General features: G+C 43.2%; 1 protein-coding gene across 1 annotated transcript; it reads right to left on the bottom strand.

The window, feature by feature from the left end:
• Positions 1-114: 114 nt before the first annotated feature.
• On the bottom strand, positions 115-17,468 carry LOC127161655 (macrophage mannose receptor 1). Its single transcript, XM_051104375.1, has 3 exons — positions 17,432-17,468; positions 16,983-17,339; positions 115-476 (listed from the first exon to the last, which is right to left on the bottom strand). The coding sequence occupies exons 1-3, from the start codon at positions 17,466-17,468 to the stop codon at positions 115-117; spliced, it is 756 nt and encodes a 251-aa protein (XP_050960332.1).
• Positions 17,469-18,101: the final 633 nt, after the last annotated feature.

Raw genomic sequence — 18,101 nt, 5'->3', positions numbered from 1 at the left:
GATTTACTCAGAACTTAATAAAGAACAAAGCAAACATAAATGTAAATCAGAAAACTACTGAAATAGCCTATGAAAACATTAATGTAAGTAAACACATTAGCATGTTTCTCACTCTTAGTATCTGCTGCAGATGAAGTTGAGTTTGTGAGATTCAGGAAGGCTGATCCAGCGCTGATCTCCTCCAGACTGAACTGCTCCTTTTCTGTTCTCGAGGCTGCAGTTTTCCCGTGTCATTCCGTTCCCTGGAGCCCAGTTGTGATAGCACATGGTCTCTCCACTCACCCAGAGCCACATGTTCATGCTGCAGTAGTTGTGTAAACCCAACCACACCGCCGCAGTAGACGCCCATTTAACCACGTTCATCACACCACGCTGAATCTCTTCTGAATGAACCGAGACCAGATCCACATGATTCTGTCTGCAGTAACTCAGACCTTCAGACCACGTCAGATTCTCTTTGATCAGAACCAGTTTATCTGGAAACGAAACAAACCACAAGCAGAAACTAGAGAGAGACTGATCAAAAACAACATGCAGAACAAACACTGTGGATGAATTTGTCATGTAAGACATATAGTGTGAACTTTAGGAGATCTGGAGGTGATGATGGATTGTGTGTTTTGTGAGGATCTACTCACCTTCATGACACACAAAAGGAAACTGATTGGTGCAAACGTTGTCATACCACTGTCCCTGAGTCTGCACTACAATCACTGCACAGTTTTCAACACCTCCAACATTATTAGGTTCACCATTGTACCAGAATCTGAATGAGGAGTTGCTCTGATCTGACCACTGCCATGAGTCTCTGAACAGACTGATCCAGACGTATGATCCAGATACATTTCTATCACTAATGAACTGCTCAACCTGTTGATTCTCATTCTGGTTTCTCACACTGACCAGATCGATGTGATTCTGTCTGCAGTAACTCTTTAGCGTCTCTCCAGTTCATTGTCTGATTGACAAAAACGAGTCCTGTGTTTGCTTTAAGAAAAACAAATGAGAAAAAGATTCATGAGTCTGTTCATTATTCTTACATTTCTTTATGGTTTAGATGTGAACAGGAGCAGCGGTGTAAACATCAGAAACGCGTCATTCATAGATTTGATCTGCTTCTACAGCTGGTGATATATTGAATATTCACAATGTTCAAGATATGTTATATTATACCATGATTTGTCTAAAAACTTGTTTCTGATTGGCTGGAACATGAGCATTCAAACCATTAAATGAAACACACATACTGTCAGTCACACACAAAGAAACATTTAGAAGCACAGAAACATCATGTCATTTCTGTGTTTTATTATAAAATAGCTTCAATATCGAATCGCTACATTACATTTCTCAGCAACAAATGGACTATCATTCCTACATGGACCAGACTCAAGTTAATCTACATATGAAAAACAAAGCCCTTGTAGGTTTGTGTTGAGACACTAAAAAAAAAAGGCTGAAAATATCGAGCTAATCCACCTTTAGTCACTGCTGTGTCACGCCTGGTTTTGGGGATTGTTTCATCATCCATCCATCATCAAGTCCAATAATGCTCACAAATCTGTGTTTTTAGAACAGTAAAAGCTTTTTGTACTGTAGGCGCAATGTTACGTTAAGTCACATTTATCATAAAACACAGATAAAGGCATATATAACCCCACTTTATTAGTATTTAAATAGTATACGTTTATGTTAAACTTTATTCTCGTTCAGATCAGTGGCGGCTCGTCAGGGGGAGGCACAGCTTCCCCAAAATTTTGAGGAGAAAATGAGAGGATTTACAGTTAATAAAGTTCACAATTCATTTCAGTTAATGTGTATTTTTGTTAGCTTTAATACCATAACATGTTACTGAATTTGGACAGCGCCGCTTTTCCATCTCTAATGTGCCAAATCTGCTGATTTAATTACAACCGCTAAGTGATAGAGAAGGGCAGGGGGAGGCCTGGGCAGAGCTGAGCTCTACAGTGACCGGGAGGGGACCTGTTACAGATCTGGGCTTCGTTTCCCAAAAGCATCGTAAGCCTAAGTACATCGTAGACCCATTGCCACCAATGGAGCTACGATCAACTTAAGCTTACGATGCTTTTGGGAAACGCAGCCCAGGTCGTGAACCGTGGACCGCTCACCACCAGATGTCGCTCTCACTCTGTTTATACACACGGACTGTTGCACTACACCCCGGACTACATTCCCCATCAGCCATTGCACTTCACCCGCGTCCAATCAGAGACACTATTTATACCCCGGTCTTCCTGTGACTCACTGCAGAGTATTGAATTGCCTTGCATTCCTACTAAGCGTTTTCCTTGTAACCTGTGTCTTGTTTTCTTGTTTTTGCCTTTCGGAACTCTCGCCTGTCTGACCACTCTACTGCTTCGCCCATACGGATTACATTCGCCGCTGGATTGACCCTCGCCTGTCTCGGATTACTCTTGTCTCGCCGTCCATACTCCTGTCTGCCGTTGTTTAACCCTGCCTGCCTGACCATGTGTATGTCTCGTCCCTACAATAAAAGTTTGCATATGGATCCGCTCGTCTCTCATCTTGCTCCTTCTGTTACAGAATAGTCGGCCAATAAAGGATCCAGCAACTTCTCATCCGGATGCCACGCAGGTATGGACTCTACAAAACTGTTGTTAGCCCTCGAGCAGGGCACACGAACACTCGAGGGCTACATTCGAGAGTACTTGGACGTTGCTAATTTTTCAGATCTCCCGGACTGTGTGTTAATAGACCTTTTCATTGAAGGAGTTAACCAACCACTCCAGTCAAAACTCAGTCGCGAGGGTCCGTGTTCATCATTTCGTTTATTCATGGACTTTGCTCTGTTGTGTGTGGGCTCGTCGTTTACTGTGGGGGTCGCGGAGGAGGAACGCGACAACGCGGTTATGGCAGCCGCGCACCCCGCTCACAAAATGGCGGCCGCGCCGGAGCGTGACGCCACGGACACGCTGGCCGCCTGGCTCCTTCGTGAAATGGCGGCCACGCTGGAGCACGCTCAAACTATGGCGGCTGCGTCGGAGCGCGTTCACACCATGGTGGCGACGGCGGAGCCCGTTTACAAAATGGCGGTGAAAACAGAGCTCTGTCACGTCACAGCTGCCATACCAGAGCCATATGAAGTTGCAGCTGCGTTTCCTGTCAAGTCAAGTATCCAAGTCAAGTCAAGTTGCAGCTGCGTTTCCTGAGTCAAGTCAAGTTTCCAAGTCAAGTCAAGTTACAGCAACATTTCCTGAGTCAAGTCAAGCTGCAGCTGTGTTTCCCGAGTCAAGTCAAGTTTCTAAGTCCAGTCAAGTTGCAGCTGTGTTTCCTGAGTCCAGTCAAGTTGCGGCTGTGTTTCCTGAGTCAAGTAGAGTCATAGCTGCCACTCCAGAGTCCAGTCAAGCTTCCAAGTCCAGTCAAGCCAAAGCCATCATTCCTGAGTCAAGCATGGTCACGGGCGTCTTTCCTTCAGGGTCAAGCAAGGTTTCACCCGAGCGCCCAGAACCACCGTACAAGATGGCCACCATGCCAGAGCCTGTCACAAAGATGGCCGCCACGCCAGAGCCTGTCGCAAAGATGGCCGCCATGCCAGAGCCTGTTGCAAAGATGGCCACCACGCCAGAGCCTGTCGCAAAGATGGCCGCCATGCCAGAGCTGGTCGCAAAGATGGCCGCCAAGCCACGTCAGCCAAGCCAGCGCCCGCTAACGCCACGTCAGCCAAGCCAGCGCCCGCTAACGCCTCGTCAGCCAAGCCACAGCCTGTTAACGCCATGTCAACCAAGCCACGGCCTGTTCTTGTCATGTTTTCTGCTCCTGAGTCTGCACCCATCATGGCCGCCCTTCCTGAAGCGGTTCCTGAGTCAAGTCACATAACAGTGGCTGTTCCTACTAAGTCTAGTCAAGTCACAGCCGGGGTCCTTGAATCAAGCAAAGTTCAAGCTATGGTTCCCGAGCCAAACCGATTCAAAGCTGCCGCTCCTGAGTCAAGCAAAAACAAAGCTGCCACTCCTGAGTCAAGTAACGTCAAAGCCGGTGTTCCTGAGCAAAGTACGGTCAAGACTGAGGTTCTTGTGTCAAGCAAAGTCAGAACGGATCCTCCCGAGTCAAGTCAGGCCGCAACTGGTCTCCACGAACCAAGTCAAGTCACTGCCGATCTCCAAGAACCAAGTCAAACCACAGCTGTCCTTCACGACCCAGGTCAAATCACAGCTGATCTTCACAAGTAAAGTCAGGCCTCAGCCAGTCACCACAAATCAAGTCAAGCCACAGGTGATCTTCATGAGCCAAGTCAAGTTATTGCTGCTGTCCCAGAGCCAAGTCACGTCTCATCTAACTGCCCAGAATCGAGTCACGTCCCGCCTGACCTTTCAGAGCCTCGCCATGTCTCATCTGTCATCCCAAGGTCTCGGCCTATCATGATGGCCAGCGTGCTGGACACACCCCTAGTGTCAGTGAGGGCAGCAAACATCCCAGTGGCGTCAACACCTTCTAGATCCACCACTAAAGAGGTCCTGCCACCCGCCACTGCTCTTCCCTTTATGGCGGTTGCCATCTGGTGTGTATGGGCTGCACACTGCACCCCTGAGGTCACGTCTGTTCACAAGTCTGCTCCTGAGGTCACGTTTGTTCACAAGTGTGCTTCTGAGGTCACGTCTGTTCACAAGTTAGCCTCTGAGGTCACGTCTGATCACAAGCCTGCTCCAGAGCTGCCGTCTGATCACAAGCCTGCGCCAGAGCTCCTGTCTGATCACAAGCCTGCTCCAGAGCTCCCGTCTGATCACAAGTCTGCCTCTGAGGTCACGTCTGATCACAAGCCTGCTCCAGAGCTGCCGTCTGATCACAAGCCTGCGCCAGAGCTCCTGTCTGATCACAAGCCTGCTCCAGAGCTCCCGTCTGATCACAAGTCTGCCCCAGAGGACCCGTCTGGTCTCAAGTCTGCTCCAGGGGTCCCGTCTGGTCCCAAATCTGCTCCGGAGGCCTTCCCCGTCGGAGAAGCTGCGCCAATGCCTCCAGAGGAGTCTGCGCCAGCTGTAGAACCTCTTATGGAGGGAGCGTTAACCTTTAAACTCTCTGCTTCTCCCTTTATTCTGTCTGCCTCCTCTGTCCCTGTTCTCCCCAGGTCCCAATCCATGATGCGGGTTCCTGCTCAGCCCTGGAGGGCACTGGCGCCTCCTGTTCCGCCCTGGAGGGCCTCGGTGCCTCCTGCTCCGCCCTGGAGGGCTCTTGCGCCTCCTGCTCCGCCCTGGAGGGCTTCTGCGCCCCCTGCTCCGCCCTGGTGGACTCCGGCCCCGCTTGGTTGGGCTCCTGCCCTGCCGGTTCCGCCTCAGTCACTTGGTCCTCCATATGGACCTGGCCCTCCGGCCCTTGCCCTGTCTAACCCCCGCCCCACCGCTCCCCCGGACTATGGCTTGTTTGGAGCGTCTGGAAGCCGCTCTTTGGGGGGGGCTCTCTCACTCTGTTTGTACACACGGACTGTTGCACTACACCCAGGACTACATTCTCCATCAGCCATTGCACTTCACCCGCGTCCAATCAGAGACACTATTTATACCCCGATCTTCCTGTGACTCACTGCCGAGTATTGAATTGCCTTGCATTCCTTCTAAGCGTTTTCCTTGTAACCTGTGTATTGTTTTCTTGTTTTTGCCTTTCGGAACTCTCGCCTGTCTGACCACTCTACTGCCTCGCCCATACGGATTACGTTCGCCGCTGGATTGACCCTCGCCTGTCTCGGATTACTTGTCTCGCCGTCCATACTCCTGTCTGCCGTTGTTTGACCCTGCCTGCCTGACCATGTCTATGTCTCGTCCTTACAATAAAAGTTTGCATATGGATCCGCTCGTCTCTCGTCTCGCTCCTTCTGTTACAGGACCTGATTGGTTCACTTAATTTTGTCGTGGCCACGACATGTAAACTCGTGGGAACGTGACATTATGTCGTGACCACGAGATATTAATTCGTGGGAAAGTCATATTATCTTGTGGGAACATCATATTATGTCGTGGCCACGAGATCATTTTGTCGAGGTAACAACATCCTTATGTCGTGGCCACGAGATGCTATGATGAGAGAACAACATTCATTTCTCGTGGCCACGTCTTCTTATGTTGAGGAAACAACATGCATTTCTTGTGGCCATGAGTTTAATGCATAAACAAACCTGCGTTACCATAGTAACCCAGGATTATCAGAGATAGGTTTATTAATATTTTATTTTAAATAAAGAAATTATATTGTTGTAGAAATTAATACAATATTAAATGATTATATTAACATTTAGCAGACGATGCTGTCTACGCAAATGTTGTCTGTGCAAGGTGTAGACGGCATTCAAAAGAAGTTTATCATGAATAAATATTACATAAAGTACATCAAATAAAATAGCCCTACAAGAAACATATTATGCATCCCACAGTCTTGTCCATTATCTGATCCTCTTTTTTCCTGTAATATTTGTATCATTCGTTCATATTCATTATTTTTCCCTTCATTACGATCTCTTTAATTAACGTTTTGAATGTAAATGATACTGTAAAAGTTCTATGACTGGGATTTTTACTGGAATGCAGTGAATTTAACATATCCTTCTATTAACTGATCCCCTTTTTTCCGTATTTGTATTATTATTATTATTATTAGTCTATTATTATTGGTTATATTTTTATTTTCGTTTATATTCGTTTTTCCCCCTTCATTTTGATCTCTTTACATGGAAATGATACTGTAATGCTCGACATATGCTATATGACTGTTTTTTACTGGAATGTAGTTTAAAGGTTGAATTGAACATATATTTTATTTTATTTCATGTAATTAATAGACTAGCCTATATAAATACTATAGTGTTTCACTGAGGAATGAATCATTCACGTTTCATTTGTAAATGAAAGTTCATTTATCGTCACACACGCGCATAAATACAATCAAAAAGTCAAAACTTTGTTGGCATAATTGTCAGACGTTAAAAAATATAGCCCTAACCAGTTATTAAAATAGTAATAGCCTAATAATAATAAATTATAAGTGACTTAGATCTATTTTTTTTATATTTATTGTGTATCTCTTTACCTAAATAACATTCTGTATATGCTGGTATTTGCCATATATTTTGCAAATATTGTAAAAGACAATTATGCCAATAAAGTTTTGACTTTATGATTGTATTTATGCCCTTGTGTGACCATAAACGATATACAAATGAAAAATATGTGAATGATTCACTCGTCAATGAAACACTATTTATATAGGCTATCTATTAATTAGGCGAAATAAAAAAATATATATATGTTGAATTCAACCTATAAACTACATTCCAGTAAAAATCCCAGTCATATAGCATAATCTGTCATGACTGATATGGGAGACTCAAATGCGGGGCAAAATAGGTTTATTGAAAAAAACACAAACAAACACAATATTCAAGGAAAATAGTCCTCCCAGCGCTCCACCCTGGAGGTAATCTGGGGAAAGCAAAAAACAAAACAAAACAAAAACTCACAGTCCAAAAGCGCACAGGGAGGAACTCGACCCGTTAGGCAAAACTCACGGAGGATGACGAGGCGCGGGGAGAGAATCTCGTCCCGGCGTAGAACACTCCCAACCGCAACAAACAGAGAATCCCTGGGGAGCGATCTCGACCCAGCGTTGAACAATCACAGCAGTAACAAACGGAGAATCCTCGGGGAGCGATCTCAACCCGACGTGAGGAAGCACACTGAGGATGACACGGCACGGAATGCAGAGCTGCAACACCATCAAACTAGGAACGTTCCCTGTAGGTTCTCTTTTTAATAACCTACAGGGAACGTTCCCAGAACGTTCCCTGCAGGTTATTTTTAGTTGTCATATCCGTGTAAATTAATGAAAACTTGGCAGATCTTTCTGATCATTCTAATGCTAAAATGTATTCTTTTTCATCATAAACAAACTATTTTTTGCAGAATTTCATGTCTGAAATAAGCGTTTAATAAAGGGTAGACATCAAAGTGGTCAAATCGCATTATAATTATAGTATAATTCCAATTAAGCCAAGGTTAAGCATAGTCAGAAAATCATATCATTAACACTGGGTTTGTTTGTATATTTCTTTTCTGCGCGCCTCTGATATGCACGCGCTTCTCCAGCACGCGCTCAATTCTGCCTTCCACAGAAAGCCGCGCACTCGCGTAATTTAAAAATTAACGGTCATTTCGTTTTACTGACTAACATTCGTTGATTGATCGCTTTAATGAATAATTACTTATAATTAATATATATACGAGAGTAAATATTGTGATTTCAGGGAAATTTGACACGTCTAATTGAAGAGAACATGATGTTAACGGAGAAGTTTTTGTGTACTGACCAAAAGAGAGAAGCACATCGTCGTTAATTCAGTGGTAAGAAACGAATGTAATATTATTCTAAGTAAAGTCAAATAAATGTTATTCGTTTTCAATGTCTGTAAAAATAAAATTCACATTTTTAAAATCCAATATTTTGTTAAAGTCAGTGTTATTTGGTGCTTTAATAAACAAAATCTGGGTTATGGTACTTCTAATCTTATATATTAATGAATAAAACAAATCTAAGATATTAAAGGATAATTTAATGTCATTTTATGGTGGCTAAATGTGCTCTAAATATCTGTAAGGATTAAACAATAGTTTAAAACAAGACATGGTTTGTAGTAGTGATTATTGAGGTCCACATCCGTCCGTCTTCCATGCTGCTTACTACGGGACGCGGGAGTGCTGACATACGGCAGCGGTATCGGAGTGAAGAGGTTAGGAGAACGTTCTGGGAACCTTCAGAGAACTTTCAGGGAACCTTCTAGGAGCATAAATAGAACGTTCCCTATTGGTTAGCCAGGAAAGTTTTCTTAACGTAAATAGAACGTTCCCTGTAGGTTAGGGGAACGTTCTGGAAACCTACAGGGAACGTTCCGGGAACATTCTCAGAACGTTGCGAGAACGTTCCCGGAACGTTCCCGATAGGTTCCCAGAACGTTCCCCTAACCTACAGGGAACGTTCTATTTACGTTAAGAAAACTTTCCTGGCTAACCAATAGGGAACGTTCTCGGTAACGTTCTGGGAACGTTCTGGGAACCAAAACCTAACGTTCCCAGAACGTTCTGGGAACCAAAAATTGTTAGCTGGGAGGTTCCCAGAACGTTCCCCTAACCTACAGGGAACGTTCTATTTACGTTAAGAAAACTTTCCTGGCTAACCAATAGGGAACGTTCTCAGTAACGTTCTGGGAACCAAAACCTAACGTTCCCAGAACGTTCTGGGAACCAAAAATTGTTAGCTGGGTATGGGCAAAGAGCAAAAAATAACAAAAGCCAAAGGCGAGAAGAAAAATTGCAGAGAATAAACAGGACTAGACTAGACTTGGCAAGAGATCAAAACGGACTGACACAGGACAGAGGGGATGAGAGTTTAAATAGAGAGGAAGAAATTAGCAGAGAACGAAAACAGGTGTGAATGTGAAAATGGGAAACGAGAAACAGCTGGAGGGAGACACGGGGCGAGGAGAGTGACGTAGTCACAGCGCACGTGGCGAGATGACAACAAAAACACAAACAGACACACAGACAGGAAAAACCCCGACAGAGCCAGGATCAAGACATAATGCTTTATTGGCACGTCGAACATTTAGTATTACATTCAGAACGTTAAAAGAGATCGAAATGAAGCAAAAAATAACAAATATAAACGAATAATTCAAATATTATGGAAAAAAGAGGATCAGTTAATGAACAAGACTGGGATGCATAAAATGTTTCTTGTAGGGCTATTTTATTTGATGTACTTTGTCATATTTATTAATGATAAACTTCTTTTGAATGCCGTCTACATTGCACACAACATTCACGTAGACAGCATCGCCTATTGTTAATATAATCATTTAATATTGTATCAATGTCTATGACAATATAATAATTTCTTAATTCAAAATACAATAATAAACCTATCTCTGATAATCCTGGGTTACTATGGTACCGAAGGTTTGTTTATGCACTAAACCCAGGGCCACGAGAAATGCATGTTGTTCCCTCAACATAAGACATGGCCATGACATAACCTCGACAAAATGATCGCGCGGCCACAACATAATATGGCGTTCCCTCGAGTTAATATGATGTTCCCACTAATTAATATCTCATGGCCACGCCATAATGTCACGTTCCCACGAGTTTACATGTCGTGGCCACGACAAACTTAAGTAAACCGAAGGTGTCCCCTGGCGGTCACCGTAGAGCGCTTGCGCCTCTGTTGGTAAAAAAAAAACAATTTGCCAATCACCATCGAGTGTTCACTTTGAGTGCTGAGGAGTGTCGGGAAAAGATAACTCGTAGAAGAGGCTAGCCTTCCTTCTGGTATTTCAACCAATCAATTATGTGATATTTGAAAGTCTCCCGCTGCGCAGATGATGTAGTGGATATAGGATATAGGCTACAGCAGTCGACTTAATTAAATGGCACAACCAGCAGCTCTCTTTTAACACAGACTTTTAAGAAGGGATGGATGTTTGCTTCAAGTGATAGACCAGGTAAGTGAAATTATCTTATCTTGCTGTATGTGTCATTTGCTTTACGTTTTCTGACTAAAAGCATCCAAAAAGCCATTTTAAAGTGGTTTTAAAGCAAATCGGCAGGGATCCCCAGACCAATACAATTAGTGTGTCTCCTCTACTTTAAAACTCATGAGACGCCACTGGTTCGGATGGCCCTGTATTAAGCAGTATATGAAAAGGGTTTCTGTTGCTCATGAAAATGCTTCTGAAAGCCCTGCTGAAAGAAAAAAACAGCTAAAACCAGCCTAGGCTGGTTATAGCCGTTTTTTTTTTTTTCAGCAGGGACGTCTGTGTATTTGTACACTGTTGCCAATTTAGCAGTTTTGTTGCTAGATTTAGGAACTTAAAGCACCTAGCAACAAATTTGGCAACTGTGACTCAAATTATAAAAAGGCACACATTTTCCCTATAAATGACACACAAATTGGTAATCAAAGGTGTCTAGCAGGACACACATCACGTAAATAAAGTTTCTAGATGCAGCTGTTCACTAATAATTGTTCATTTATGATAACACCTTGTGATTAGTTTCTACCTGCACTTGGTGTTTGTATAAAAGATCAGACTGGACGCTGAAGTACTCCCACAACAAACCCTTTACTGAGTGACAACCGGAACTCATACAGAAACTCCCGCATAGCCTTGTGGGTAATGTAGTCTCTCGCTACACCTCCTCCTTTTAGCTAATCCCCACATTCTTTTTAATATCAGATCAACTCTGTATTCATTTATCAGAACATTAAACTCATTTCAGCTTTTCCTTTTGTCAGATTATTAGCAACTCTTTCCTGACATCACGTATCGAATTTTAAACATTCTTATGCTGACATTTTTATTACACAACATTTCTCTGGAACTCTTTTCTAACATTTAAGAAGTGTAGAAAACTGAAACATCCACATTCTTTTACATTCATCCCATTTCCCCCCCTTTTTTTTTTTTTTTCCATTCATAAATCAAGTCTCTCAGGAGCCTTGGAAACTCTACCTGACTTGGTGATGACACCAGAGGAGTTCCCTGTGGCTCTCAGGTGGATTCTGTTTCTTCGTAGAATGCCCTTGTCAGTTTTTACTAGGTATGACCTTGGCCTGTTTGCAGTCCCTAGAACAGTCCCAGGAGCTTTCTCTGTGGTGATCCACACCTTCTGTCCTGAGGTGAGCTCTTGAAGTGTTCTGGACCGGTGGCGAAGATTGTAGTGTATTGCTTGCTTGCGCCTTCCTTCTTCATCCTTCCTGCGAAAAGCCTCTAAGTCAGGCCATTGTGGTGTGAGCTGACTTGAAGACTGAGGTAGAGATGTGCGCAGGTTTCTTCCCATCAGTAACTGCGCAGGTGAGTATCCATGTTCTAATGGTGTGGCTCTATATGCTAAGAGTGCTCTGGTTTGGTCAGTGTCCTTTTTCCACAGACACTTGACTGTCTGCACCGCACGTTCAGCCTCGCCATTAGCTTGTGGGTATTGAGGGCTGCTCGTGACGTGTGTGAAGCAGCTCTCTTTCGCAAATAACCCGAATGTCTCTGAAGAGAACTGTGGCCCATTGTCGGATACAACAGTCTCTGGATATCCATGATGTGCAAAAGCCTCCTTCACAGCACGAACAGTAGCCTCAGCTGATGTGACCCTGAGCTCAGCCACCTCTATATATCGGGAGAAGTAGTCAATGATGAGCAGATAGGTCTTGTTTCTCCATTCAAAGAGGTCCATTCCGACCTTTTGCCAGGGCCTGTCAGGGACTTCTGACTGTAGTAGGGGCTCTCTGTATTGTGTTCTGTATCTCTGACACATTTCACATCTGTCCACAGTCTCTCGAATCTGTGCAGAGATACCTGGCCACCATACTGAAGCTTGAGCTCTGGCGCGGCATTTAGAGATCCCTTGGTGACCTTCGTGGAGTTTGTGAAGTATTTCTCCTCTGAGTGTCTGAGGGATGACAATTCTGTCACCTTTCATCAGAAGGTCTTCCACGAGATACAGCTCTGCTCTGACTTGCCAGTAGGGTATAATCCCTGTACTCACTCTGTGCTTCTGTGGCCATGCTGTTTGACAGTAGCATGCCACTGTTTTGCACGTCTCATCAGTTTGTTGCGCTTGTTTAATTTTCTCCAGCCTTGTGTCCGTAACAGGGAGCGAAGACACAACAGCATCCACAAACACCTGGACTTCTTTTTCAAGCTGTAGGTCCTCAGCAGATGGAGTGTCAGTTAGTGGAGCTCTGGACAATGTATCGGCAGTGATGAGGTTTTTTCCTGGCACGTGAACAATGTTATAATCATACCTGAGGAGTCTCAGTCGGAATCTTAACACCCTAGGAGGGAGGTCATCCAAACCTCTGGTGCTCAACAGTGGAACCAAGGGCTTATGATCTGTCTGAAGAGTAAAGTGAAGCCCTTGCAGGTATGATGTTAGTCTTTCACATGCCCACGTTACAGCCAGTGCCTCCTTTTCAATTTGCGCATAGCTCTTTTCTGTGTCTGTCAGTCCTCTTGAGATATATGTGACAGGCTGCCAAGAGTTATCTGCTTGCTTCTGTGTGAGGATGGCACCTATTCCATATGGTGATGCATCCGCAGCCACTTTTGTCTCTGCTGTATTTGAGTACTGAGCAAGTGCTTTCGGAGAGCTCAGCCCACTTTTCAGCTTTTTGAACGCAGTTTGTTGTGGCTCTCCCCAAACCCACTCATTTTTTTCTCTCAGTAGGTCTTTTAGTGGCATTGTGATGGTTGCCATCTGAGGCACAAACTTTGACAGGTAGTTTGCCATGCCCATAAGGCGCCTCACGTCCTCCACTTGTGTAGACTCCGGCATCTGTAGGATAGCTTTCACCTTGTTGGGATCTGGCTCAATTCCTTTTGAAGACATCCTATGCCCAACAAACGTGATGTGTTCTTGCCTAAACTCGCACTTCTCATTGAGTGTAAGTCCCTCTTCCTGCATCTTCTGCAGTACACGGTGCAGTCTTTGATCATGTTCTTGTCTGTTCCGCCCGTACACTAACACATCATCCGCATGGCACAATACTCCCTCAAAGTTCTCAAACATCTGCGACATCCTCCTTTGGAAATGTTCTGGCGCGGATGCAATTCCAAATGGGAGTCTGTTGAAGAAATATCTCCCAAACGGAGTGATGAAGGTTGTTAGGGGACGTGATTCTGGAGTTAAAGGAATTTGCCAAAATCCTGACCGCGCATCTAATTTTGTGAAAACTTTGGCATCTGACATCATTGCCAGTGTTTGGTCCACAGCAGGCAAAATGTGACGCTCTCTCTTCACCGCTGCATTCAATGGTGTGAGATCTACACAGATTCTCAGTTTGTTTTTCGTCGGTTTTGGCACAACTACCATCCCGGAACACCAGGCTGTGGGCTCAGTCACTTTTGATATGACTCCCATACGTTCCATTCTCTCAAGCTCTTCACGCACCTTGTCTCTGAGAGGTAGAGGTACTCTTCGAGGTGTTGACAGTGCATATGGTACCGCCCCTTGTTCCAGCTCTATGTGGTATGGTTCCTTCAGCTTGCCTAGCCCTTGAAACACAGATGGGTAGAGTGCCTTAAAGTCTGTATCTGTCTGTGTCACCTCATTGACTCTGTGCACTAGCCTCATGGCTTGTATAGCTGGCAGGCCCAAAAGTGGTTGTGTCAATCCAGCTACAACATATACAGGTTGATCTGTGGATCGGCCCTTTGCACACATTTTGCCCTGGAAGCAGCCTTTTACGTCCAGCAAATGTTTACCTGGACCCACTAGTCTTTTCAGTGGTTTGTCTAGCTTACCATCTCGCTTCGGGTCGAATACACTGTCTGGTATCGAAGTCACATCCGCGCCTGTGTCCAACTTGAAACAGATGGCGTCTCCATTCAGAGTGACTTTTTCAATCCATGGCTTGGTGGTTTGTGTAGACACTTCACATAAGAATGCATAGTCCTGAGAATCACTGTCTGACAGCACTTCTCTGACTGTGTATATTGCTTGACCATTGCGACAAGCCACCGCAAAATGTCCTTTTTTGTGACACTTTCGACATTCTACGTCTTTGGCGGGGCAATCTTTCCATGTGTGTTTTCGTCCTTTACCACATCGGCCACATTCTTTTCCACTTGGCGTGTCAAACTTTTGGTCTTTGTTTCTCTGTTTCCCTGTATATTGGAACTTTTTTCCTCTTCTCATTGTTTTAATGCGTCCACATTTGTCTTGGGGTCAACTCCGGCAGCACTGTGTATTATTGTCTGTTGTTTCTTAACAGTCTCACTCTGTCTCACTTTTTGTATTGCCTTTGCAAGGGTCAATTCTGAGTCCATTTGCAGCTGTTCAGATAATTTTCTGTCCTTTATCCCGACTACAATTCGGTCTTTTATGAGTTCATCTTTTAGCACCCCAAAGCTACAATGTTCTGCTAACTTGTGCACATCAGTAATGAAGGTTTCTGCACTCTCCCCCTCCTGCTGGCATCTCAAGTTGAACTGTGCTCTTTCAAAAATCACGTTGTGTTTGCCTATGAAGTGTTGCTCCATTGCAGTTTTAACTGAACTGTACTTCTTTTTATCTGCCGCTGTCATCAGCAAGACACTCAAAATATCATCAGCTGCATCCCCCATTGCATACAGGAGTGCATTTACCTGATATTCTTCGTCTTGGTCTTTTAATCCGGATGCAACATAGAACCTTTCAAATCGTCGGATCCATCTCGGCCATTCACTCGGACTTGAAAAGTCGAACGGTTCGGGCTGCGTTATCTGCACTGACACTGCCATGTCTTTCACTCCTCGCGTGTGTGCTGATTCCCTCTCACCGGCTAGTGCAGCTTCACTGGCTCTCTCTCCGCGTTCGTGAGCATGCAAAAGTCACCGTTGTTCTCTGCCGGTATCCTAATCACACACCGTGTCCACATGCGACTGAGGTCATAAGTATATCCGGAGATATGCGTTCTTTGCCACGTTCTGATACCATGTATAAAAGATCAGACTGGACGCTGAAGTACTCTCACAACAAACCCTTTACTGAGTGACAATCGGAACTCATACAGAAACTCCTGCATAGCCTTGTGGGTAATGTAGTCTCTCGCTACAGTGTTCAGTTTAAAATGTAGGAAAATGGAAAAAAAAGCACTGTTAATTTCCAAGTTGTGACCTGAGAACACAAAATACAATGTGTAATTTTAAATTTGGGTAAAAGCTGTAAAAAAAAAAAAAAAAAAATCAATGCACAAATTTTCTTCAATTAAAAGTTCATTTTACAGACTTTTCTTAAAGCGTAGAATACTAACTACCAATACACTGCTTAAGAATATAATTGCTTAGAATGTACAGTTAATAATAAAGTACATCAAATTTAATTTTATGCTCTATTAAACTATGCAGTTCTGCACTGGTTACATAATTATGTCATGTGTTGTGATATTTTGTTCAAAAATATGAAGTATGGTTTTAACCATAATCAATATATATATATATGATCAATATGGTGATTGTTTCAATTATTGCTTCAATATTGAATGTCTTAATATAGACTGTGAGTCTTAGGTAGTAGTAGTACAGTGCTTTCCACTGGGTAGTGCCAATGAACTAGAGTGAACCAGTGAACTTTGGGTGACTTCCAAGAATATGACAAGGATGGCACAAACAAGTATGATGAATGGTCATGAGCACACCTGCATCTTGGGAGAGGGGGAGACCAAGGATGAAATGGAAAAAAAAGTAGTGGAGTAAGACCAATCAGAGGCCGAATCGTCATTTTTTGGCTGAAAAGACTGATAAGAACAGGGTATAAGTATGGATGCCCCGACAGACAAAGATTCAGATGCAGCGGCTGTCATCTCGGCTTTGTTGCTGTGTTCAATAAAGTCTTATTTTGACATCTGGAACTCTGCTTCTTGAGCTTTATTGACAAATTGGAGAAAACCATCGTTTGTTTCCACAACACATCGCGCAGTGACAGCACTATATTTAGCAACAAATTGTCCTGCCTTTAGCAACATTTTCTGAAAATAAGTTGGCAACACTGTTGACAAATGTTGCATTTAATTCATTTGTGATAGAGCATGCAAATACCGCGAGAGCTTCACTAACAAGAGCATAAAGTGTCTGACTTGACGCCTCCGTTTTCAACTCCACCCCCCGACTGCTCTCTGATTAATCTTCAACTTGCCATTCAGTGGACTAATCTTAAAATGCTGTATGTTTATTATTAACATAATATCAATTTAGATCTGTACGATTTTTAGGTTTTTTTTAATTACATGTTTCCATTGTGACAAATTATCATAAAGAGGGACAACAAAATATGTGTGTTCAGTGAATGACATTATTGATACAGAAATTGTTTAAGCACTGACAGTGAGACAAATATCCACAGTTTCTACTAAAGTGACAATTAAATTAGATATTAATAATGTTTAGTATTCCGTTATAATTAGGTATATGGTGCATCTAAAAATGAACTCACTGTTGTTGCAGATGAAATGTCGGTTTTCACTACATGTCAAATCCTTCCATTGTCCATTTAACATCACAGCACAATCATCTGTGCCTTCTGGTTGTCCAGTAGCCCAGTTCAGATAGAGCGCAGGTTCACCTGAAGACCACTGCCATTTATCACGACCTGTTCTCTGCAGCCCAATCCAGACATACTGAACACTTCCATCATTCACACTCTTCTTCAGCTCGTTCATGTCATTCATGTTGTCAACGGTGGCCAGATCTGTGTATTTCTCTCTGCAGTATCTCTGAGCTTCAGTCCAGGTCTTGATCTCATTTATAAAGTGATACTGACGCTGAACACATTCAGATACGGAGCAGAGAGCTGTGAAAGAGAGACTTTGCTTTAATGCTTTTCAGAACAGGATCAAACCTAATGAAACTAGAAACCATAAATAAAACCACAAACACACTCACCCGTGAGAAGAAGAATGAAAAATAGAGTTTGGTCCATTTCTGAGGAAGAAAAATACAGATTTCAAACATTCACAGATTAATTTTGTTGTAAAACATGATTTCAGCGATAATTAAAAATCCATCTGAACAGGAATATAAATGCATCGTACACAATGATTATGACAATATTAGCATGTTAAAAGTCTAATTCTAGTTAAAGAATGAAGATGTGAGTTGTTCTTACTTTAGAGGTTGTGTGTTTCTGTCCTGAGTCTGATGTTTCTGTCTGCAGCTTTAGTGTGATTATTATATCTGCTCTCATCCCTCATTCAGCATCACATCATTTGTTTATTACTCATTTTTCCTTATTAATTTGTTTTTCTGATATTTTTGTGTTGTTGTGTTTCTCTGGAAGTCTGTTCATTTGAATGTGGTAGATACCGTAAATGTCCACCTCAACATTTGCATTTTCTTCTCTTTCTGTTTGTTTTCCATGTTCTTGCAAATTCTTTACTGTCAACATAAATTGACCCAATTTATTCATCTTGATGGGTATAAACTCGCACACAACTGGAAATATGTCATAATAGGGTAGTTAAATCAACTGCAACTTCAATTTCAGGCCAAATTCAAACAGGAAAAATTCGAACACAGTTAACATGTAGAAGTCAATAAAGTTATCAGTATTATC

Source organism: Labeo rohita, unplaced genomic scaffold (genome assembly GCF_022985175.1).
Source record: "Labeo rohita strain BAU-BD-2019 unplaced genomic scaffold, IGBB_LRoh.1.0 scaffold_707, whole genome shotgun sequence".
Classification (NCBI taxonomy): domain Eukaryota; kingdom Metazoa; phylum Chordata; class Actinopteri; order Cypriniformes; family Cyprinidae; genus Labeo; species Labeo rohita.
This window is presented reverse-complemented; position numbering and strand designations above follow the sequence as displayed.

Coding starts and splice junctions, on each gene's coding strand:
- LOC127161655 (XM_051104375.1), bottom strand. CDS start 17,468: ATGGACCAAACTCTATTTTTCATTCTTCTTCTCACGG. Junction 17,340..17,431: donor TTTCATTCTTCTTCTCACGG/GTGAGTGTGTTT, acceptor TCTCTTTCACAG/CTCTCTGCTCCGTATCTGAA. Junction 477..16,982: donor ACATTTCATCTGCAACAACA/GTGAGTTCATTT, acceptor TTTCGTTTCCAG/ATAAACTGGTTCTGATCAAA.